Source organism: Periophthalmus magnuspinnatus, chromosome 22, assembly GCF_009829125.3.
Source record: "Periophthalmus magnuspinnatus isolate fPerMag1 chromosome 22, fPerMag1.2.pri, whole genome shotgun sequence".
Taxonomy (NCBI): Eukaryota; Metazoa; Chordata; class Actinopteri; order Gobiiformes; family Gobiidae; genus Periophthalmus; species Periophthalmus magnuspinnatus.
In genome coordinates, this window is record NC_047147.1 from 25963866 (window position 1) to 25987158 (window position 23293).

The following is a 23293-nucleotide window of genomic DNA, read 5'->3' on the forward strand; positions in this document are numbered from 1 at the left end:
GTCAAAATCTGCACAAAATACTTTTTGAACTAGTACTTTAAAACTATTAAGTCGATTTTTTTCCATGTGTTACTTTGACTTTTTCTTGAGTATTTTTCGCTCTGGTATCTGTACTTTACTGAAGTACATTTTAAAGCGTATACTTTTTACTTTACTACATTTGAGAGCAGTATCTGTACTTTTGACTTCACTACATGAGTAAACTGGACTGAAAAGTAAAAGCGTTTTTTTTTATTATTATTAAAAAAACAAACAAACTTAGTATTCATTTCAAGTATTCATTTTAAATATCTGTACTTTAGTTAAGCTGATTTTAAAGTGTACTGTATACATTTTTAAACTGGATTAAAAAGTAAAAGTATTTATTTAAAAAAACAACAACACTTAAAAGGCTGAGGGGTTAGGGTTATTTTTTTTAACAAGTTCATAATAATAATAATTTAAAAAAATCAAATATTAACAGCTAGGAAAAAAAAAGACTGATTTAATTGTTTCTGATGCGCAAAATTCTAAAAGTCTTTATCAAAATCTACATTTGAAGTTTTGTTTGAGGTCAAAATCTGCACAAAGTACTTTTACTTTTTACATGGGTACTTTATTTTTTTATTTTTTTCTTGAGTATTTTTTTGCTCTGGTATTTGTACATAACATACATAACTAAACTGAGTACTTCTACTCCGCTCCGAGTCAGAAAAGACGCGCAGGTCGTGTAGATGTTTGACTTTGCCGTTTTCTTTAATATTTCCCGTTCAAACAGACATTACACATTTTGATTTCCTGAGTGTTGGTCCCTCCCACTGGCGCTGCACCTTTATAAACATTAGGATTAAATAACACACGGGCCTACGGTTCAGTCACTGCGTAGGCTCAAATATAATTAAAGTGCAAAAATAGGTTTATCCAAAAAGACAGAGCAGCAACACTTAATATAATGACGTCATGTTGTTTTTGCAGGTTTTAAAAGCCCTACGATCAGCTGACATGTGCTATATACGCGTTTGGCTAACTGTTTATTACAATTTATACATTTTAAGCAGAGAATTGTCTTCATCTGGTGTTTCTATGCACAAAATCTGCACAAAATCACAATCTGAACTTGTAAAAACTACATTCTTGTGACATTTCAACAGTTTACATCTCGATTTCAGTCATTTTTCTCACAAATTTATTTCAAATTTGCACTGCGAAGTGAAGCACGACTTAGTATTTCAAGTTATATGCAACATTTTGAGGATTTTTTTCCCATTTAAAAAAAAAATTGTCACTATCGCAACTAATTTTCAATCATCCCGAAACCCGTGAACTGCATCAAATTGGAATTAGTTACGTTTTTTCTCAACCTTGTATCGCTCGTTCTGCGTCGTGACTGCAAACGACCCCCGCGTCTTCGTAGTGAGCGCAGTTATGTTTACCGACTCCGGCGTGTTTACAGTCCAAAAGCGTCGCCTCCGTCCCCTCGCACTGCACGTCGTCGAGTAAAATCGGTAAATGCCTTCCCTCCCCGAACTCCGAGCTCTTGGCGGCTTTCAGGGCGCGTCTGTATCCGAGCTGCCTGCAGACCACCGCCGCGTTACTCATCGTCCACAGATCGTCGCAAACAGTTCCCCACTCGCCGCGGATGTAGACTTCCACTCTTCCCTGGTCGACGCGGCCGTCCTGCTCCCCCGCCAGCCTCACCGCTCCGTCCAGGATATCGACGTCCGGACTGGGTTTGGTTTTCTTGCGTTTGGGCTTCCTCCTGGTGGTCTTGGGCGGTCGGGTTGTCGTCGTGGTGGTCGGCGGCGGAGGAGTCGTCGTCGCGTCCAGTCCGATTGCGCCGAGCTGGTCGATGAGTTCTTGTAGCCAATCGTAGGACTCTGTAGGCGGGACGTCGGGCTTGGTGTTGCCCGGTGGGTCGATACCTATGGGACCTGAAAATACAAGCGGGTTTCATTAGCGAGCTAGCATTCCCGCGCGCAAACATCGTCCTCATTTGACAAGTCACAGAAAAGTATTTTAAGATGGTGCAGATACGAAATTACTACATTTTTTCTCCAAAACCAGACGCAAAAATGTAAAAAAAATGTCTATTCAACGTTTGGGTCCACCACCTGCTCGTCTTGATGTTCTGTTTTTGTCTGGAAGTTTCTACAACAGGAAATTAAGGGAGACACAGGACAAAATACAGGTCAGATCTGTGGAGAGGCAACCCCGCTTACAGTAAGGATATTTTTGAAGATACTGTTTTCGACACTTGTATTTGAATAAGAAAGTGCTGAAAAGGTTTAACGCCGTATAGTAAATGGTAAATACAGTCGTCCGTCGCTGTATCGCGGTTCATCTTTCGTGGTCTCGCTGTTTCGCGGATTTTTTGCGCAATTTTACATGTTTTTTTTTTACAGAGTATGATCGTGCATTGTGTCCTGCGTCCTGATTGGCTGTTGGACTGTAGACCATTGTCCATCAGTCTCCTCCGTGCCGTGTCTCCTGTCCAGTACAGAATGTGTTCAGACAAATTTACATAAACGTTGGATCGCAGTGTGACTCTGAAGTGCTGTACGTTTGCAATTTGTTTTCTCCCCGACAAAACCCACAATGTCGAAGAAACGTTCTGCACCGACAAAGACGCCGACGAAGGTTTGAACTTTGAGAGAGTTTAAACGAGAGAGAAATGTGAGAAAATGTTAACGCCTGTGTGAGAAAAGTGTATAAAGTGTGTGGTGAGGGGTTTTACAGACAAAAACAGAGAGAATAATGTAAAAAATTAAGCTGATACTTCGCGGATTTCACCTATTACGGGTTATTTTTAGAACATAACCCCCGCGATAAACGAGGGACCACTGTACTGTAAATAAAAATGGAACGTCAGGTGATAACGAGTTGGCTAGCAGGTTAGCTATGGCTCCATTTCACTTTCTATTGAAAAACTGTCACTTCTCTTTCTGTAACTGCTGCTGTCGGACTCGTCATTTTGGTCTTTAAATGTTCGTATTAACCCGCTCTACATGATCGTGGGGTTGCAGCAGCAAAGCAATACCGTCACCATGGAGACAAGCAGGTGGCAGACGCCCAACCGGGAAAGTTACATACTGTACATTTAAGTGAAATAAGTCGAGATGTTGCTTTGGAAAGAAAACCGGCAGAAAATTTTGCGTTAAACGTCCAGTTCTGAGTATGGTTCCATGAAAAACAGCCATTAATGAAGCAAAACCAGATCTAATTCAGTAAAAAAATCATAATAAGAATATAAGAAAGTTGTATGGTTAACCAGGCTATAAAACGAAGCTCGTCCACTCACTTTCCTGTGGGACAAACGGGACGACGTTGCTTTTTACTTTGACGGGAAGCGGCTCGTAGTGGCACTGTCTCGGCGGCGCGCGTCTGAAAGCGAAACAAACACAAGAAACCATTAGCACAGAAGCTATATATATTTCATCTGCAGGTTTTAAACAAACTTTAAGCGCTCGCCTTTCTACTCGAGCAAAATCAAAACATAGCGTTCGAGCGGTTTAAATGAGTTTGACAGATGGAAAGCAAATTAGGTGACACAATCAGAGAGAACAGGACCGAGGCCAAGAGCCGTCTGCACGTATGTCAAAGAGGAGATTTACAAAGGCAGGGGTTTAACGCGACTGCCAACAACACTTCAGTTCATTTCTTAAGCAAAACATTGACAAAAAAAACCCGTATTAACCAAAAAAACCAAGAGAGAAGTGATGTAGGGTAAAGGCAAATTCGCTGCTAGCATTACGTCTCATGGGATTTGGAAGAATGACAAGTCTGTAGTTACAATTGAAAGCAGATGTGTCCCAGAGCCTTCAAAGCCAAAGTTTCGCAATATTCAAACACTATTACCATATAAAAACAATAGGGAAAGATTTGAAACAGAGGCGGGCGACATATTGAATCATTGTGAATGTTTTGGAGGCGTATAAAATGTGTTTGGAATTAAAAACAGCAGTAAGGAAGTTTGTGGAGGTGGGTCCAAAAAAAAAACACAAAAAAAACTTCTTTTCTCCATGGAGATGTTGTTGTTTTGTCTGGAATGTTTCATAAAATACAACAACTTAGCAATCGCCATGGAAACAAGCAGGTGACTCCATCAAACCAAGGTCTTTTTGGTAAATAAAAACCTGCAAAATTGAATACGTGAGAGATTCATGAAGTTTATACCGCACTGTGAAACATTCATACAAGAACATGTATAAGACAAGCACCAGAAAAGTTGCACAGTGCAGCTTTTAAAAAATCGCTAAATGGAACAAACTCCTGCTGTAAGGTTTCAGAAAGGAGATTAAAGTGTTACATGCGTGACCGTAGCAGTTTGTCAAACCTGATCTTGTCAAATCTCTGAAGCCAAACACCTGGTATTCTCAGAGGTTTTCCATCCAAGTATTTTGACAGAATATCTTTGCGAAAATCAAAGGTAAACTGTCAAAACCAGACTCAGACTTATCCTGCATTTGTGTCCAGTAGATCAGACGACTGTAACGTCCTGCTCACTGGACTCTCCAAACGAGCCTTAAGACAGAACAGAACATCCAGAACATCCAGAACATCCAGAACATCCAGAACATCCAGAACATCCAGAACACTGCTGCTCGGGTCAGGACTAGAACCAGGAAGTACTTCACACATGTGTCCTGTGGCTCAGGTCTGTGGCTCCTGTGGCTCAGAGACTTTAAAGCAGCTCAGTGTGAACAAGTCTCTGCATGGACCAGCACCAAAGAACATCTCCCACATGAGCCACAAGAACCATCTCACATGAGGAGGACTAAACTAGGACTAAACCAGCACTAAACCAGGACTAAACCTGGTGAATCAGTGTTTCAGTTTTGTGCAGTTTAAATCTCTCTCTCTTCCTGAAGATGTGACTCAGGCCTCGACTTTGACAAAGTTTAAATCCAGACTCAAACGGTTCTGTTTATCTGTGCATGTGACTGAAAGGGGTTTATTCTGCACTTTTCTCTTTTAATGTTACTTTTATGATGATTATTTGTGAGTATTTTTGCTTTGATTTGTGTGATTTTAATGTCTTTTTTATTCTGTAAAGCACTTTGAATTACTTTGTGTACAAATTGCATTGTACAAATAAACTTGTCTTTCCTACTGACCCTGCCTGTGGTCAGGACTTGGATGGGAGACCGCTGAGACTTCCAGGTGCCATAGGGGGGCTAAATTAATTATATTACGTTCCTTTCACAATTGTCTGATACTTAAACCACAACTAATTTGTTTACAGGCCCTATACTCTACTAAACTGACCCCTGTGAGCTTTAAGTCATGTTCTGACACTGTTACCTCCACAAAAACACACCTGGAGTTGTGTTTTGTTTCATTTATTATTAGTCTGTTACATCTCCAAAGCTCAAAACGCTCTGTTCCACCTTTTGATGTCATAAAGTGGTAGTTTTCAAGTTTTCAAGCTCATTTTACCTTTAGTTCAGTAGAGATAAGTGGCTATTCCAGGAGCTGAAATGATCCAAATGATTCTAGAAATGAAGGTGTGTGGAGTTTAAAACGCAGCGGAGCACTTCCTGTATCACCACATGATGACATCACAAGGTGGAACAGAGTGTTTTCTGTTTGAGAGAAGAACTCAGCCTAAATCTGCAGGTTTGTTTGTGAGTTAAACATGTGTGAATGAAACAAAAAAACACAACTCCAGGTCTGTTTGTGATGAGGAAACGACATTATAGATCAGAAAACAGCGTAAAATGAGCCTTTTAAAGTCGTGTTTTATCATATTTCTGTTGAACTGACAAAATCTCTATAATTGGGATGCTCAAAATTAATAAAAAAATAATAATAATCTCAGCAGCTGCTTACCGAGAAGGATCCACAACTTTATAAACAACCCCGGTGGGAGAGGTGGCGCTTGGTATCCCAGTTGACATGAAATACAGTTCGCCTGGTGGAAAGACATTACAGAAGGAAAAATGATTATGTAAGAAGTAAAAAAAAGGCAAAAAGGGTAGACATGACACAACACACGTTCAACAGCTGGTTTCACAGAAGAGGAGATGGTTTCAGAGAATGCAGGCGCAAGTTTCAAAGTCCAGTAAAAGTTTTATTCTGGATAAAATCTGTGAAACCCGTACGTTACATCTCAACAAACGAGTTCAGAAATCTGCGTTTTATTTATCAGTTATGGAATTTTTCACTCTACGCTCATGAAAAATCGAATCTAATCCAAAACCGTTCAAGTAAATCAACACAAAAATGAACGAGGCAGGTGAAAATAGTGTTTTGCATAATGGTTCAGGCCTCTAATGGTGCTTTCGCCTGTTAGCATACGGGCTAGCACTATTGTTTTCCTCGTTTAGGCGTCTGTGTAATCCCTCCGTCGTCCAGCTCTACTTCATTCCGTGTAGTGACGAGTGCAGTAGGGATGGGACGATGTACAATAATATTATTAATCGCAGTATAAAAAGGTCCGCAATTAATCGTTTATGGCATTTTTTAATAATCGTGATCATCTCACACGTTTATATTCGCCTTTACGGCACCAGACAGCCTCATGTTTCCAGTTTCAATACAATGTTTAGATGTTAGTTCTGTTGTTTGTCCACAAGGGGGCGCTCTGTCACAGCAACTCTCTGAATCAGGGATGGTTCTTCATCTCTGTCAGTCCTCGTCGTGGCTCGTGGGCGGTGGATCTGGATCGCAGTGACGCCGCACATTTATATCCTCCACTCGAGAACGTGAAGTCCGACGTGTGGAATTATTATGGATTTGAAAAAACAAAAGACCGTCAAGATGAGCCAAGATGTGCAGAGCGAAGTAAAGATACGGCTCCGAGGGCAAACACGAGCGACTTACACGAGCGACTTACACGAGCGACTTACACGAGCGACTTTCACGCACATTTACGAGAAACATCTGCATCGTTTGACAAACTTGAGCCGAAATGATCCATCGTAAGTAACGCACCATGTGACATAAACTATTGAATGTAGATTGTGTTAGTTTGGATTTGACGTCATCTTTCCCCCATATACGAGGGTCATTCAATAAATAAGGTGAATTTTTCGGTATAAGTTTTTGGTTTGCACCTTCAGCAACCAAAAACTTGATAACTGACCGCTGTTCAATCCTGGCGCATGCTTCTTGGTCGGCCATCTTTGTTAATCGCCAAAACTCTCAAAAGAAATTAAATCCATGTGAAAACAAGTAAAACAAAAAATAAAAACATAAAAAAGTAAGCTTCTATGTGTATTAAAAGTCCTTATACCGAAAAATTCACCTTATTTACTGAATGACCCTCTTATAACTCAATCCCCAGACCCAAAGCGAACAAAGGAAACAAAGTATGACTCAGGCACAGTGCTCAACAGACCCAGCCTACAAACAAAAACTGTAAACAAAAGCAGCTTACAGTTTCAGTGCAGTTAGCTCCTCCCTTCAGACAGATACAAGGCAGTGTCCAGCGGGAATCTGACCGGAACTGAAAAAGGAGCGACTCGGACGAGCAGCGAAACATCTTAAATCTAAAACGTTTTCCGAGTTGACAGATTTGAAATGTTCTTTTGCTGCGGGTGATACCTGGACGACTGAGGGATTACGCAGACACCGAAGAACATCGTCTCTTTACGGACTGCAGCCGTTCAAACTGTAATTTACTTCTCGTTTGAATTAATACTAACAAAGGCGCAGTACCGGCTTCGTCCTCTGCGAAGGAGATGATGTACGGGTGGTAGTTGTTGATGAGTCCGGGGAAAGCGCAGGTCAGACCCAGGCCCATGCAGACCTCGTTATAACGCCACTGTCCGCTGAAGCGGTCCTCGCGAAGACTCATCAAACGCCTGTGAAAACATCAACACGAACAGCCAAGTTAAAGTCAGATCTACGGAGAGGCGACCACGCGAAGCCTCTGCAACGTGTGCACAACGGCGCCCCCGACCTCACTGTTAGAGTCACTGCTTTCTGTCCAGTTTTATCTCTGTGAGGTTTTTGTGGCGTTACGCTAAAATGAATGAAATAGTTAAATATGAGGCAGTGGACAGGACGCTGCGGGTGGGTTAGGGGTCAAAGGTTATGGGGTTAGGGGTTAGGGTCAGACAGTGGACAGGGAGCTGCGGGTGGGTTAGGGGTCAGAGGTTATGGGGTTAGGGGTTAGGGTCAGACAGTGGACAGGGAGCTGCGGGTGGGTTAGGGGTCAGAGGTTATGGGGTTAGGGTCAGGCAGTGGACAGGGAGCTGAGGGAGATGAACATTAATAACAGACAAATCAGGCGCCTTCTTTCGCCGAGGTCGCTCCCGCTAGCGTTAGCAACAGGTTTGATTGACAGCGTTGCTAGGCATCCGCTCCCCGCTAAACCCAGCAGCGCGAGCAGGAAGCGGCGTCACCTTCGACAGCCTTGCTCCCGATTGGCTCTTCGGTTGCTATGATACTCACGGTCTGAATTCCAAATATAGAACCCAGCTCCAAATTAGCCGCTCTAACCGCTAGCCCCGACGAGCTACTGTCTACTGGTTCGAATACACACAACGGGCGTTTTAAAGAGAGGATTTAGGGTCATGTTAAAGCCGTACCCGCTCATGAAGTCTCCAAATATGTACATCCCGTTGAGATTTGGGTATTCGCAGCCTCTGTACACGTATCCCCCGGTTACAGACTTCCCCTGTTTGTGAGGATAGGCGTAGATGGGCAGGACGTCGTCTACAAGAAAAAAGAACAAAGTGAGTTTATGTACCACTAAAGAACGTAACAATTTCCAACATTTTTCACATCGTAGGGTAGATTAATCTGTAGATAGATGAGGTATTATTAATATTATTAGATTATAACGAAGCCTGAAGTAAATACACACGATAAACGATAATATTCAAGCTAATTTATGCCACTGACGCAACAATCGCTGACAGATTTAAGCCACAAAAACTATTCTAAATCTACAATATTGTTAAAAATCATGTGCTAAATAAATAAATTTGTTAGTTTGCATCTGTAATGAGTCAGAGTTATTAATTGAGTCAAGTTATTAATTCGATCTTTTAAGTTAAATTGATATAATAATTATCGTGACAGGCCAAATTATAACCTGCAAACAGTTTATAAAATACACTTTCATTATCCTTAGCATGAACAAAGACTCAATTAACAAATGCATCAAGTTGTTAAGAATAATTCAAGCTTAGTCGTAATCCTTACCTCTAATTAAGCAGTTACTAAGCCTTAATCATTCTTAATAAACTACCTGTTCATTATTAATTAAGCCTTTACACCGGGAAACCATTCTGAATTAGTTTTGAACGCGCATGAGAGACGTATCACGGACAAATAAGGGAATTTACAAGTCCCCAAAAGCAAAATTGCTGTTGTAGAAATAATTCAAGTAGCCCATGTGTCCATTGTAGGGAGTATTATACCTGGTAGCTTGGGTATCTTGAAAGCTGCGACATGAATCCAACAGTTAATTAATAATGAACTCATTATGTCAAAGTTCTTTCGCAACTATCTGATATTTAAACCACAGCTACGGGTAATTCATTTAATGACAAGCTTCCATTGTAGGGAGTATTATAATCATGATTACTAAACTTCACAGATTTAAACTTTTGTGTGTTATTTTTAGAAAGTAACCCCCACGATAAACCAGAGAAACCACTGTAAATTTAACCTGTGTTATTGTCTCCAGCGATTTCGTTGTCATGATGATAAAATGCCTCTCACTGTAACTTTTCGAGTACGGCTTTAAATCCCGGCTTGTCTCCATGGAGATGTGACCGCTTTGCCCACAGTGAGAATGGCATTAAACGAATCTACGATACTTTTTTGGAGGATATTTCTGCTTTATTTTTGGTTTGGTTTCAGTTTTGTAGCAATAAATCACACTTCAAAAAATGTGTTATCGGGACAACAGGTCAGATCTGCGGAGAGGCGACCCCATTCACGATAAGAAACGTGTTTTTTAAGGTGTTTTGAGCAATAAAAACACCTGTAATTCAATACATGGGGAATAGATATGTTTAATGCCATAGTGTGGGACATTCCAGGCCGTTATCTATCTATAAATGAGTTTAATTTCACGTCTAACCCAGTGAAGAGTTGCGGCAGAGCTTCTTGTCGTAGCAGGAGAACCCCTCTTTGGCTCTCCACCCGTAGTTCCGTCCTTTCTCGACGATGTCCACTTCCTCGTATTTGTTTTGTCCCACGTCTCCGCAGAAGATTCGACCTTTGCCCTCTTTGGAGTGCGGGTCCCCCCTGTCCACGGAGCACCTCCACATGTTTCGGACGCCGTAGGCAAAAACCTCCGGCCGCGCCCCCCTCTCGTGGACGAACGGGTTGTCGGGAGGGATTTTGTACAGCGGGCCTTTCTCGTTGTCGTCCACGTCGATGCGGAGGACTTTGCCTAAAAGAGCAGACCTAAGGGAAGAAAACAAAAGGCGTGACATTGACCTTTCTCCGCCACGCCCACTTTTTTTCCGTAAACGCAACTAAACCGCGCTTTCTTTGTAGTAGCACTTCCGTTTAAGTGTAAATCCTGTTCCTTTCGATGAAGAATTTTGGAAAAGTGTCCACGCTAAAATATTCTAAAAGTAGGTTGGTTTGTGTCGAATGTTCAATGTTTTTGCGCAACACTGCCCCCTTTCTCTGGGAGGTTTCAAAGCAGTCTCTGTCCCTATAGAACGTACTTATTTACTGTCAAGATTAGCAGCTCTAAACAAAATAACGCAACCCCAACGACGATAGCAGCGCCCACGGCAACTTCTGGAATGAGTTGAATATGTACGTACAGCGTTTTTGGTATCGTCCATCCACCACACCTACTCTAAGGCCCAAAATGCAACGCTTTGGTAGAGACATTTAACAAAAAAAAGAAAACATGCAACTTCACTGTGATCCTTAACTCTGTTTCAAAGCAGCTGAAAACAATTGGATTTTACATTTGTGTTTTGCATAATGACTTTAATTTAATTTAATTTATTTATTTATTTAAAAAAAGGGACAATGCACATTAATCAACATTACAAAAAAATGTAAATGTGCCCGAGTTAGCTGACTAGAGCTAATTTTCATCAGTTGTCCCCAGGCCAGATGTAACAAGGAAACCTACAATTAAAAGAACATTTCACATCAAAAACATTCAAAGATAAGAATTAAACATATTGAAAGACAAGATAATGTGGACATAATTAAAAATATGTACATTTACAGATACCTATTTACAATTAATGCTCACAAGACTGAGTTTCCACAAGCCATTTTTTGTCATTCTTTTTAAATGTAAAGAATGATGGAGACTCTCTAATGGCTTCAGGCTCTGTGTTCCACTGCTGGGAGGCTTTGACTGAGGAAACTGCCCGACTAAAGGCTGATCTTCTGTGAGGAATAACACAGTCTGCCCTCGCTGCTCCTCTGGTCACTCGGCCCCCACTAGATCTAAACTTTACAAAATCACCCAGTGACGGCGGAGCAGTGCCATGTTTGATTTTATAGATGACGATAATAACTGCCCAAATGTTCACACTGCTGAAATAAATATCTTAAAATGTGTGTTATACTGTGATAATAGTGATGTTAAGATAACTCTGAAAAAGACCCCTGCACCTGAGTCACTATTAATCATTTCTTATGTGTCCAACCTTACAGTATTTCTAAAAGCTGTCATTTTTTATCTAGGTCTTCATCTTTGGTTTCATTCTAAAATACTGAACTTATTTTTTTAAATCTATGAAGGTTTGAACTTTGAGAGAGTTTAAACGAGAGAGAAATGTGAGAAAATGTTAATGCCTGTGTGAGAAAAGTGTATAAAGTGTGTGGTGAGGGGTTTTACAGACAAAAACATAGAGAATAATGTAAAAAATAAAGCTGATACTTCATAGATTTCGCCTATTGCGGGTTATTTTTAGAACGTAACCCCCTGCAATAAATGACGGACCACTGTATTCAAGCCACAGTATAATAGTAAAAATAATTCTGGCAGTACGAGGTAAATGGTAAACGGTCACTTTTTTATACAGATCGCACAGACACTGGGGTCGAGGTGAGTTAAGTGTCTTGCCCAAGGACAGAACGACAGCATTCATCTGTGAGAGCTGGAATCAAACCGCCAACCTTCAGATCAGTGGACAAACGCTCGACTGACTGAGCCACTAGAAGCAAAAACCTCCATTTTAAAGCAATCTATCCTCCACAAGTAAACGGGAAAGTTATTTTATTTAGCTGTTCATATCACTTTAAACTTCAACTTGACTTCATCATCCACAAAATGACGTCTTACTTGTTTTGCGCGTTTCCGAATTTTCCAAACGGGTCTCCCGCCATGCCGCCATCCCCGGTGAAGACGTACAAGTATCCGTCATCTGCAAACAGGAGCTGACCCCCGTTGTGATTGGAGGCGGGTTCATCTATTTCCAGAATCACTCTAAAAACAAACCAAACGAGACGTGAAATCAACAGTTTCATGGACAGACTGATAGATTCGTTAAAGGCGAACTGTGTAACTTTTCTCGTAGAGGCTCTGTATCCACGGAGATGTTATCGTTTTTGCCCGAAATGTCCCGCAGTACGTCATTCAACTTGTCGATCTTGCATGAATTCAATGACACTGTTTCAAATTCTCGAGCCAAACATGCACGCCTCTGCCTCTCCACAGATCTGACCTGTAACTTGACTTCATTGCGCCACCTGCTTGGCTTCGGTTAGACGTTAGATCACGATAATGCCATCTAACATCTCTATGGCAACCAGCAACTGTCAGACCGTCCACCAGGAGAGTTACAAAGTGCATCTTTAAATCCACCTGTCACTCACACAGAGATGGACCAATAGGAGGAGTGTGGGCGGGGCATAGTGTTGTTTTGTCACCGTGGAGCTAAAAATAATCATGATCTCAACCCAAACGTTGCGTCGTCCAGATCGTAATGAAATGTTTACGGTTTTTATCGGTTTCATCCACAGTCGTCCAGCGGCGAAAGAGAAAATGGATTTGATTTTTGTGTGTTTACATTCAAAGATCGTCAAAAACATTTTCAGATTATTCACATTAAATATTAGTGTAATAATAACAATAATGTGCAGAGGTGGAGGACGTACTCGGGGTTGTTACTTAAGTAAAAGTACAGATACAGAGGTCAAATGTTACTCAAATAAAAGTAAAAATATAATATAATAGTGAAATATTCTACTTAACTAAATGCATTTAAGTACCAGTTTAAAATGTACTTTAAGAGTAAAAAGTAAAAGTACAGTTGCCCGTCACAAATGTTGGATCTCAGTGTGACTCTGAAGTGCTGTACGTTTGCAATTTGTTTTCTCCCCGACAAAACCCACAATGTCGATGAAACGTTCTGCACCGACAAAGACGCCTACGAAGGTTTGAACTTTGAGAGAGTTTAAACGAGAGAGAAATGTGAGAAAATGTTAACGCCTGTGTGAGAAAAGTGTATAAAGTGTGTGGTGAGGGGTTTTACAGACAAAAACATAGAGAATAATGTAAAAAATAAAGCTGATACATGGATTTCGTCTAATGCGGGTTATTTTTAGAGTGTAAACCCTGCGATATTGATTAAAAATGACACCGATTTTGCCGCACAAATCCATTTCTGATTTTTTTCTCATGAATTTTATGTGTTTATTTTTGTTTTGCTCAAAGCCAAAGTTTAAAATTGTAAGCTTTAAGTCAGGATGTTTGCACAAACGTGGTAAAAATAACCCTTCAAAACGTCATATGAAAAGTACTTTCACTTTTCAGGGCTATTTAAAAACGCGGTGGAGTAGAAAGTACAGATAGAAGTAGAAGACAAAGTTTAAATCTGTAAACTGGACAAATCGTTGTAGGAGTGAACGTGTTTCTCTGCTTATCCAAATCGTTTCTTCTTCAATTCTGGTCAGATTACTGCTGGACACTGCCTTATATTTATAGTTTCAGCCTTAACGACTCTCTTCAACCTTTAATGGCCCTCCTACTGTTCTCTTTTGTTTCTTTTTGTTAGCTTTGGGTCTGAGAATGGAATCGTAGATCTGTGAGCGATCCAGAGTAAACTGTACGTAAGTAAAGAACAGAATCCTAAAAATGACTACTTGCACTTCGTTACCTTCCACCACTGATAATCTGATAACTCCAGAAATCAGATTACGATCAGATTTCCCCGTGTGCGTGTGTCGCCGACGTCTACGCACCCACCTCTCAGAGCGATGGTCCACCGAGTTCATATCATGCGGTGAAATCCGAAACTCGCTTATCCTTATCCGCTCGTCAAATCCAACTTCTATGGAATAATACACGTACAGCTTCCCGTTGTGTTTGTGTTTGGGGTGAAAGGTCAACCCGAGGAACCCTCTCTCGTCTCCTTCCCACGACGACGTTAGCACCGATTTGCTAATGTTTAAAAATGGCTTCTCCAGTCTGGATCGATCCGGGAGGTAAACCCAAACTACGCCGACTTGCTCCGCCACGAAGAAGCGATGCGTGCCGTCGTTGGCGTGCACCATAGCGAGCGGATTCCTCAAACCGTTAGCGACTTCTTCCAGACAGAGCTGTAAACATCCGTCTGAATCGTACTGGACGCGGCCGAGGTTTTGGGTGAGCTGGGGGTTGCTAAGGAGGTGCGGGTAACAGTAATCGGCGTCGTCTAATTCGAGGTATTGGCAAAGGCGTTTTGGGTCAAATTTAAGTTTGGTTACGTGCGGGTCGTCCGACAGGTGGGGGAGGGTGGCGTTGCATTTGTCCCAGAATTGGGTGCAGTAGTCGGGGCAGAGGCCGGGGATGGAGCGGACGGGGGTGTTGGGATCCTCTGCGTCGAAGAGGTGGGCGGCGTACGGCGAGCACTCCTGGGAAAAGAATGAAAGAATGAAAAAATAGAGTTAAAATGGCGGTTAAGCTTCAACAAAGTCAGTTTAAATCAGTTAGAGCGTCATGTTTGGAGTAGATTTGTACTTAAAAATCATTTATCTGGTCCCAAAAACTGTCTCTATTTCAAACTTTTCTCATTAAGGGCCACATAGAAAAACACAGGGGGCCACAGACTCGTCGCCGATACAGTAAATACTTCAAATCTGTGTTTTTTTTTTACAATTTAAACCTTTATTCTTGCTTACACCCTGTGACACATTAAATATTTGACGTGGGCACTAAGTAGATTTTCAGAAAAGTACACTAAAAAATCCTGTTTAAGCTAATACTAATATTACCTGGAAGCTCAAGGGCCAAGAAAAATTGGGTTGAGGACCAGATTTAGCCCTTGGGCCACAGTTTTAGCATTCCTGTTCTCCGCTGTCGCATTAAATATAGACCTGACATTGATTTATTTGCATTTTTACTTCTCAAAAATGACAAAAAACCCAAAACAAAACATGCATTACTGTAAGCGGACTCGCCTCTCCACAGATCTGACAACGCTGTGTTATATAGACCGTTGGTAACTGCAAAATATTGAGTGTTTTGCAGTAAATACACGGTAATACTTGACACTTTGATTCCAGAGTGTAAAACCTGATCAAGAATAAGGTTTAATTTCCAAAACTAAAACAGTGAATTGGTTTTTACGCGCGAGGAGGAACTTTCTACGCACGAGGGGGACTCATGTTTTGGACTCCACAGCCCCACGACCTTTGTCCAGCTCCACACACACGTAAACACGCACACACACACACGTTACCTGACACAACAACTCCTGCACGAACCCTGCGCACGTGGCGTAACCATCATAGTCGAAATGGTTCATGATCGTGTAGTATTTGGCCATCAGGTCCTGGTCTTTCTGAAAGTCACAGCAGCCAAAGTCCTTGTACATTACGCAGAACTCCAGCTCCCTCAGCGGGCGAAACGGAGGCTTAAAATCCAAACACTGCGGATGTGACAGCGCAGGTGAGATCCACACGGACACGAAACACACGATCCCCGCGCGCCAAAGCAGCCACGAGTGTCCCGGGACGTTCCCACAGCTCTCCCCCATCATGGCGCGTGTCCGTCCGTACGCGCCGCTCTCTCTCTGGCCTCTCCTTGTGCACTTTGCTCCGACTCCACCACGTCAGAGCGATCACCGGAGTGTCCTCGGTCACCCCGGGACAATCTGCGGGATCAGGAGGCGTACGGTCGGTGTGTGGTTCAGCCAGAGGACACCCGCCGCTGCGCAGGAGGGAGGGACGTGAGGATGATGGTGTAACCGCGAGTTTGAAGAGGTCTGTGCTCTGAGACAGGTCCAGTCCAAGTCATTTAAGCTGTTATTTCAACTGTGGCCACGACCATCTCTGAAATAGCAACAAATCAACGAAATGTCAACGTCAACAAACAGATGAAATACTGAATGTTTTAGTTTTTTTACGGATAAACTGTCAAAGCAAAGTGTTTTTTGTTTTGTTTTTTTAATCAGTGTCACTTGTGAGTCATTAACATAAAACCTTTTGGATGTTTTTGTAGTTTTTACCTTAAGACAATCTACATTTTGAAAGATTTGGTAACACCGAGCTCTGTTTGGCCAGTAGATGGCGCCACGTGCTTTATCCAAGAACTTTACGCACGGGCGCCACAAGAACAGAGATTATCTCAAAACAGCACAATATGAGGCGAGTTTGATTCATTTACTGAGTCTGTGGTTTGATTAAAGTGACATTTTAACTCCTGTAAAGAAAATCTAATCTAACATATTACTGACAAAATCCAAGAGGTGTCGTCCAGTAGAGGGCGCTATGCTGTTATTTACCCACTCGGCGGAGGGGAACACCCCCTCTTTGCTTGTCCCTCCCAGGCCTCTGTTGGACACCGGCTTTACTGCGTGCCGCCGCGTCTCCAGGGCGATCTGCAGTCCTGTGGAGAGGCCAGACTCTGCGCACTGTGGACTCGGGTCAGTGGTTTTCGGCCTCGCGCGGACTTCACTGTTTCTCTGATGAAATGGCTCTGCTTTTTATTGTAACGTAACGTGATCAGCATCCGAGCCCGGGACAACACTCCACTCTAAAGGTCTGAATAAGGAGCAACATGGACGGAGCGGACGTGAGCCAGCTGTCCGACGAGGAGCTGCTGATGCTGGGGAAGGAGGAGCTGGTGCGCCGCCTGCGGAGGCTGGAGAGCCGCCACATGGAGCTGATGCTGGAGCACGGACACATGATGAAGGACGTGAACCGCAGCCTGCACGTCCATCTGCACGAGGTCCGCAGCCTCAAAGAGGTCAACCAGAAGCTCCAGGACGACAACCAGGAGCTGCGCGAGCTCTGCTGTTTTCTGGACGATGACCGGCAGAAGGGCAAGCGCGTGTCCCGGGAGTGGCAGCGCTTCGGCCGCTACACGGCCAGTGTGCTGTGGAAGGACGTGGGGCTGTACCAGCAGAAGCTGCGGGAGCTGGAGCTCGGCCAGGAGGCGCTGCGGGCGGAGAACGCGGAGCTGAAGGAGATCGTCCTGATGCTGGACGAGGAGCGCAGCGGCGCCGGCTCCAGGAGCTCCATCGACAGTCAGTCCAGCCTCAACAACCTGAACGGCTCCGGGGGCATCCGGGACGTAGGAGACGGCAGCAGCACCTCCAGCACCGGCAGCGCGGGGAGCCCCGACCACCACAAGACATCAGAGGCCAAGATGGCATCACTCCAGAGGTCCATGGATGACCTGTCCAGAGCAGCAGGGCTCAGCGGTAAGACCCTGTGCTTCTGTTTATGTTGGGACAGGTGCGGGACTTTTGCCAAACATTTCAATGAGGAAACTCTGCAGTCACCATAAAATACACGGTGACAGATCAGGGCTGGAAGCTTCTCCAGGAACATGTTGCATAAGTTAAATAAAGTTTTAACACCTCTGAGATTAGACAAAGATGCAAAACAGTTGATCCGGTGTCTGGGCGTGTAACAGGTTTGTCCTCATGGCCTGTCTCCTTAAAGATAAACTTTTATTAGGGCTGTTACTTTCAAAGTTTATGATCAGGAGTGGAGCTCACACAGTTCAGTACAACACAGTAATATGCCCTGATCATTAAAGTGTCAGTCAGACTGTGCACTGTGCATTTGTCAGGGTGATGTCAGAGTGTAGTCTCCGAGTTATGTTGTAGTTTTTTATAGTTATGTTGTAGTTTTCTGGAGTAATGTTATATAGTCTTGTGGAGTTATGCTGTAGTCTTTTGGAGTTATGCTGTAGTCTTTTGTAGTTATGCTGTAGTCTTTTGGAGTTATGCTGTAGTCTTTTGGAGTTATGCTGTAGTTTTGTAGAGTTATGCTGTAGTCTTGTGTAGTTATGCTGTAGTCTGTTGTAGTTATGTTGTAGTCTGTTGTAGTTATGCTGTAGTCTGTTGTAGTTATGCTGTAGTCTGTTGTAGTTATGCTGTAGTCTGTTGTAGTTATGCTGTAGTCTGTTGTAGTTATGTTGTAGTCTGTTGTAGTTATGCTGTAGTCTGTTGTAGTTATGCTGTAGTCTGTTGTAGTTATGTTGTAGTCTGTTGTAGTTATGCTGTAGTCTGTTGTAGTTATGCTGTTGTCTTTTGAGTTAAAGTGCCGTCTTCTGGAGGACGTGTGAGTGATGGGATCATGGCTCAAGTTGCAGCAGTGTAAATGTCAGTTACAAACACAGGTCTTTGTAGGTCCCTCCGCAGCCTCTGGGACTTGTTCTTTTCAGTCGATAGCCGGTAGCACGCACGGTGATGGAAAAAAGACGAGTATTGTGTTGAATTCCAGGAGTGACGAAAACAAACCTCATAATAATAAACGCTTACACTGACTTACAGCTATAAAACCATAAACATCCCAGTACATACCCCGCAGAACCACCATGTGCAACGTGTAAAAACATGTTCATGTGATGGGTTATAGATCCATGGATTAGTTAAAGCCACAGTATGTAACTTTTCTGGTATGTCACGCACTCGTCTTCATAGAGATGCCATTGTTTACTTGGAATTATTGTAGTTTTTCGATTACGCTTGTTTTCATCGCTAAGAGACACATGCGTCTTTATCGTAAACGAGGTCGCCTCTCCACAGATCAGGCAAAGCGATAACATCTCCATGGAGACGACAGGTGGTGGAAAAGTTACAGAGCGTTTTCATCCCGTTATTTACCAAACAATACGTCGACATATTCATAATCGTAAGGGGTTTTCTCTCGCCTTTGTACAGCAGCTAGTTCGCTAACACAACGCGACATATTTACACAATGGGACACGAGTTACACGTAAACCATTATGTAACTTTCCCTGAATCTTCTGCACACATCACCGTAGCCTCGGGACAGAATGGGATCCAAACACGAACACCTGAGCTTTACGTGTGACTCGGGTGGTCATGTGCGGAATAGTCTACTGTCGAAAACCCTGCGGAGGAGCTACCGTGTCACGCGTGTTCATGCTTGTTGCAGAAAGCGTTTGTCACTGTAGCAGCTTATAATCGTGCAAGTGTTGAGTTTTTGTAATTGTATAATCGTTATCTGGACTATAAAGATCCTAAAACACTTTCCCAAAACATACAAACAGTGTCATTATTAAAGTGTGTTCATATCACACTATTCTCTGATCTGTGTCCTAATGTCGTTTCCTCGTCACAAACAGACCTGGAGTTGAGTTTTGTTACATTCTCACATGTTTAACGCAAGCAAACCTGCAGATTTAGGCTTCAAATTCCTCCCTCAAACTGAAAACGCTCCGTTCCACCTCGTGATGTCATCATGTGGTGATACAGGAAGTGCTCTACTGTGTTTTTTAAACTCCACACGCCTTCATTTCAGACGATTTCTGGACGATTTCAGCTCTGGAAATGCTACTTATCTCTACTAAACTAAAGTTAAAAGGAGCTGTTCACTTGAAAACTACCACTTCGTGACATCACAAGGTTGAACAGAGCGTTTTGAGCTTTGGAAATGTAGACAGACGAATGCGTGAATGAAACAAAACACAATTCCAGGTCTGTTTTTGAGGAGGGAACGACATTAGAACATGACTTAAAGCTCAGAAGAGTCAGTTTTGCGTAATATAAGACCTTTAAATCAAAATGTGACACATGTGAATTCCTCTTTCTCTCTTCACGTTTATCGTTCGCTGCCTGTACATCTCAGAGTGACCTTGCTGTAGTGCTGACAGCGCCTGCGTCCGGTTGGTCCAGTGCAGCAGATGGCACCAGCCTAATTAGCCCAGATCATCAGGCTGAAGTCAGGCTAACGAGGATTTAGCACCTCGTCCCGTCAGCGCCGACACAACTTCTGTTCTCAACGCACGGACGGAAGATACAGGCGAGGCGAGTCGTTCAAAGTGCTGTGCGGAATAAGACGTGCTTTCAAATCGTATAACAAATAAATAAAAGAGAAGAGGCGGGGTCAGAGGAACTGTGAAATACACGTGAGGGAGAAAAGTGTATAAAGTGTGTGGTGAGGGGTTTTACAGACTTAAAACGTATAGAATAACTGTAAAAAATAAAGCTGATACTTCACAGATTTCGCCTTTTGCGGGTTATTTTTAGAACGTCACCCCCGCGATAAACGAGGAACCAGTGTAATTAATATAAAAGTATAAAAGAGAAGAGTTTAGGATAAAAACGTTTCAGTCATGTGCACAAAACAGCTAAAATGAACTGTTAGCATTTCCTAGCATTGAAATTTCAAGTTTGATTTCGATACTAAGGAAAAGACTTTTAAAAAACTGTATTTTATTTAGACAATAGACTGTGATTTTCAGCTTTAAATGTTGGTACTTTGTGTCTTTAAATGTGTATAATCCCTCAGTGTCCAGTAGATTCATATTGGTCCGTGGGTTTATACTCGTCTCTGTGCCTTATTCTTCTGACGTAAAGGTTCATTTCTGTCCTATGAATGTGAGTTTTTGTCGTAATGGCCGGTGTGAGGTGGACCAAAGCGTGCAGACACCGGGGCAGATTTACAGTGTTTATTTACAGTTTGTGAAAATAAGGCAAGAGTTCATTAATCCAATAGGGAGCAGGGAGCGGGGAGCAGGGAGTGGGGAGCGGGGAGCAGGGAGCAGGGAGCGGGGAGCGAGCCGGAGCAGGAGCAGAGGGCGGCCAGGACCAGGGCGAGGACAGAACCGGGAACGAAGCCAGAGAGAACCGAGCAGGAGTAGTCCAAGGAGCGGGAGACGAGGAGCAAGCCCGAGCCACAGATTAGACGAGGAGCTGAAGACAAGGGGCTGACTGTACCGGAGCTGGAGCAGAACCAGAGACCAGGAGCAGAACCAGAGACCAGGAGCAGAACCAGAGACGAGGAGCAGAACCAGAGACGAGGAGCAGAACCAGAGACCAAGAGCAGAACCAGAGACGAGGAGCAGAACCAGAGACGAGGAGCAGAACCAGAGACCAGGAGCAGGACCAGAGACCAGGAGCAGAACCAGAGTCAGGGAACCAGAGACCAGGAGCAGGACCAGAGACCAGGAGCAGAACCAGAGACCAGGAGCAGAACCAGAGTCAGGAGCAGAACCAGAGACCAGGAGTAGAACCAGAGACCAGGAGCAGAACCAGAGTCAGGGAACCAGAGACCAGGAGCAGAACCAGAGTCAGGGAACCAGAGACCAGGAGCAGAACCAGAGTCAGGGAACCAGAGTCAGGAGCAGAACCAGAGACCAGGAGCAGAACCAGAGTCAGGGAACCAGAGACCAGGAGCAGAACCAGAGACCAGGAGCAGGACCAGAGACCAGGAGCAGGGACGAGCGAGAGAGCAGGAATCTGGGAAGCAGCAAAAATCCAATAAGCATCGAAAAGGTAAAATAACAGAACGCAATAACGGACTCAGGCAGGTGTGGGAGGGGAGGAGCACACAGGGGGACAACAAAAGAGGCAGACAATGCGTGCATCATGACACTTTTGCAGTATCAATACCCGCTCAAATGAGTATCTAATTACCATTTTTAGTATTGATTAGTATCCGATTTTTAACAACCCAAACATCTGCTCTTCCTCTCATCCCATTCTTCTGTGGAGACGCTTTTACTTCAGAAGAACCCGACTCTCTGGAGCTCAGTTAAAGTCGTCTTCCTTCCTGTCGTCGCTCATCTTTTCCTGCAGACGTGTCCTGTACCTTCAGCCCCAAAGCCTCGTCGTGAGAGCGAAAAGGGAAACGGCCACGGATGCGCTCAAGGAAAAGTATTCTGACCCAAGTCGTCGTAATCTCTCGTTCGTCCAGGAGGTAGAAAGGGCTCAAAGGTCGTCATCTGGGGCGTTGTTTTTGAAATCAAGGCGTGCGGACTCCAGACGTAATTTCAAACACTTGATATATGATGTTAAAATAATCTAACAGACTAAACGATTTTAGATAATTAACACGCACACTAAAATTTATCCAGATTGGGTAGTTACTTATGATTATTACCGTGCCGATGGCCAGATTTCCTCTCTGAGAAAGTGTCATTTTCTTAGGAAGGTCATCTGACTTAATAAAACTTACCTAGATCACCTACTTATGGCACATGTATTAAGTAAATAATCCATCGTTCCTCGTTTATCGTGGGGGGTGTGTACTAAAATTAACCCGTAATAAGCGAAATCTGCGAAGTATCAGCTTTATTTTTACATTATTCTCTATGTTTTTGTCTGTAAAACCCCTCACCACACACTTTATACACTTTTCTCACACAGGCGTTAACATTTTCTCACCTTTCTCTCTCGTTTAAACTCTCTCAAAGTTCAAACCTTCGTAGGCGTCTTTGTCGGTGCAGAACGTTTCATCGACATTGTGGGTTTTGTCGGTGGAGAAAACAATTTGCAAACGTACAGCACTTCAGAGTCACACTTTTTCACATTTCACAGATTACTTGAACTGCAGCTCCCGTCGTTCGCAGCAGAGGCGGACACACGGGGATGAGGTGAGGTTGTCGTTGGTTTGTGGAGGTCGGTCGTGATGGGCGGGGCCAGAGTGACCGCCTTTTTCCCCAGGAGAGCAGACGGGATGGGGGGACTGTGATAAACAATTTACTTTTCTTTTTTTTTTTTTTTTTAAATAAAACAAGATTCAGGACAGAGAAGAGACACAATATTCCATTTTGAATCAGGCTTATTGTCAAGGGACGTCATGTTGTGTTTGGGTTTCACAATAGCCCCAAAGTACTAAAATTTCAAGCTTGGTTTCAATACTCGATACCGATACCGATACCACAATGATAATAAAAATAACACTTCTCGATTAGTCTCATTTTCGATACTTTTGACCCCCGTACGTCCTGCTCACCTGGCAGAAACCCCTTTTAAAAATGAATATTTGTTAAAAGTAGGATTTAAGAAACACTATTTGTTGTTGATAATTATAAATACTTGATCAGATTAGCCTATCCTAGCGTATTTTTCCAGTATTGTGACGCCGTTTGTTAACAAAGCAGACAAATTACACCACTCCACTTGTCCAAACACTGTCGTCATAACGATTTATTGATCCAAATGAAACCGCGTCTTTGAAAGAGTCG

At 43.1% G+C, this 23293-nt stretch overlaps 2 protein-coding genes across 3 annotated transcripts in view; one reads left to right on the forward strand and one right to left on the reverse strand.

Annotated features, from left to right (window-relative positions):
* Window positions 1–611: 611 nt before the first annotated feature.
* Window positions 612–16090, reverse strand: hhipl1 (HHIP-like 1). Its single transcript, XM_033988172.2, has 9 exons — window positions 15585–16090; window positions 14111–14757; window positions 12206–12349; window positions 10019–10347; window positions 8514–8640; window positions 7639–7784; window positions 5809–5890; window positions 3278–3360; window positions 612–1910 (listed from the first exon to the last, which is right to left on the reverse strand). The coding sequence occupies exons 1-9, from the start codon at window positions 15882–15884 to the stop codon at window positions 1336–1338; spliced, it is 2433 nt and encodes an 810-aa protein (XP_033844063.1). The 5' UTR covers window positions 15885–16090; the 3' UTR covers window positions 612–1335.
* A 648-nt stretch (window positions 16091–16738) lies between these two features.
* The window catches only part of ccdc85ca (coiled-coil domain containing 85C, a), a 52463-nt gene continuing 45908 nt past the window's right edge, over window positions 16739–23293 (forward strand). Inside the window, exon 1 of one of the 2 annotated variants that reach the window (XM_033988173.2) lies at window positions 16739–17549. In XM_033988173.2, the coding sequence (XP_033844064.1) occupies window positions 16904–17549 (646 nt within the window). In that variant the 5' untranslated portion in view covers window positions 16739–16903. The remainder of the gene's footprint in view (window positions 17550–23293) is intronic. The other variant, XM_033988174.2, reaches the window with a different exon arrangement.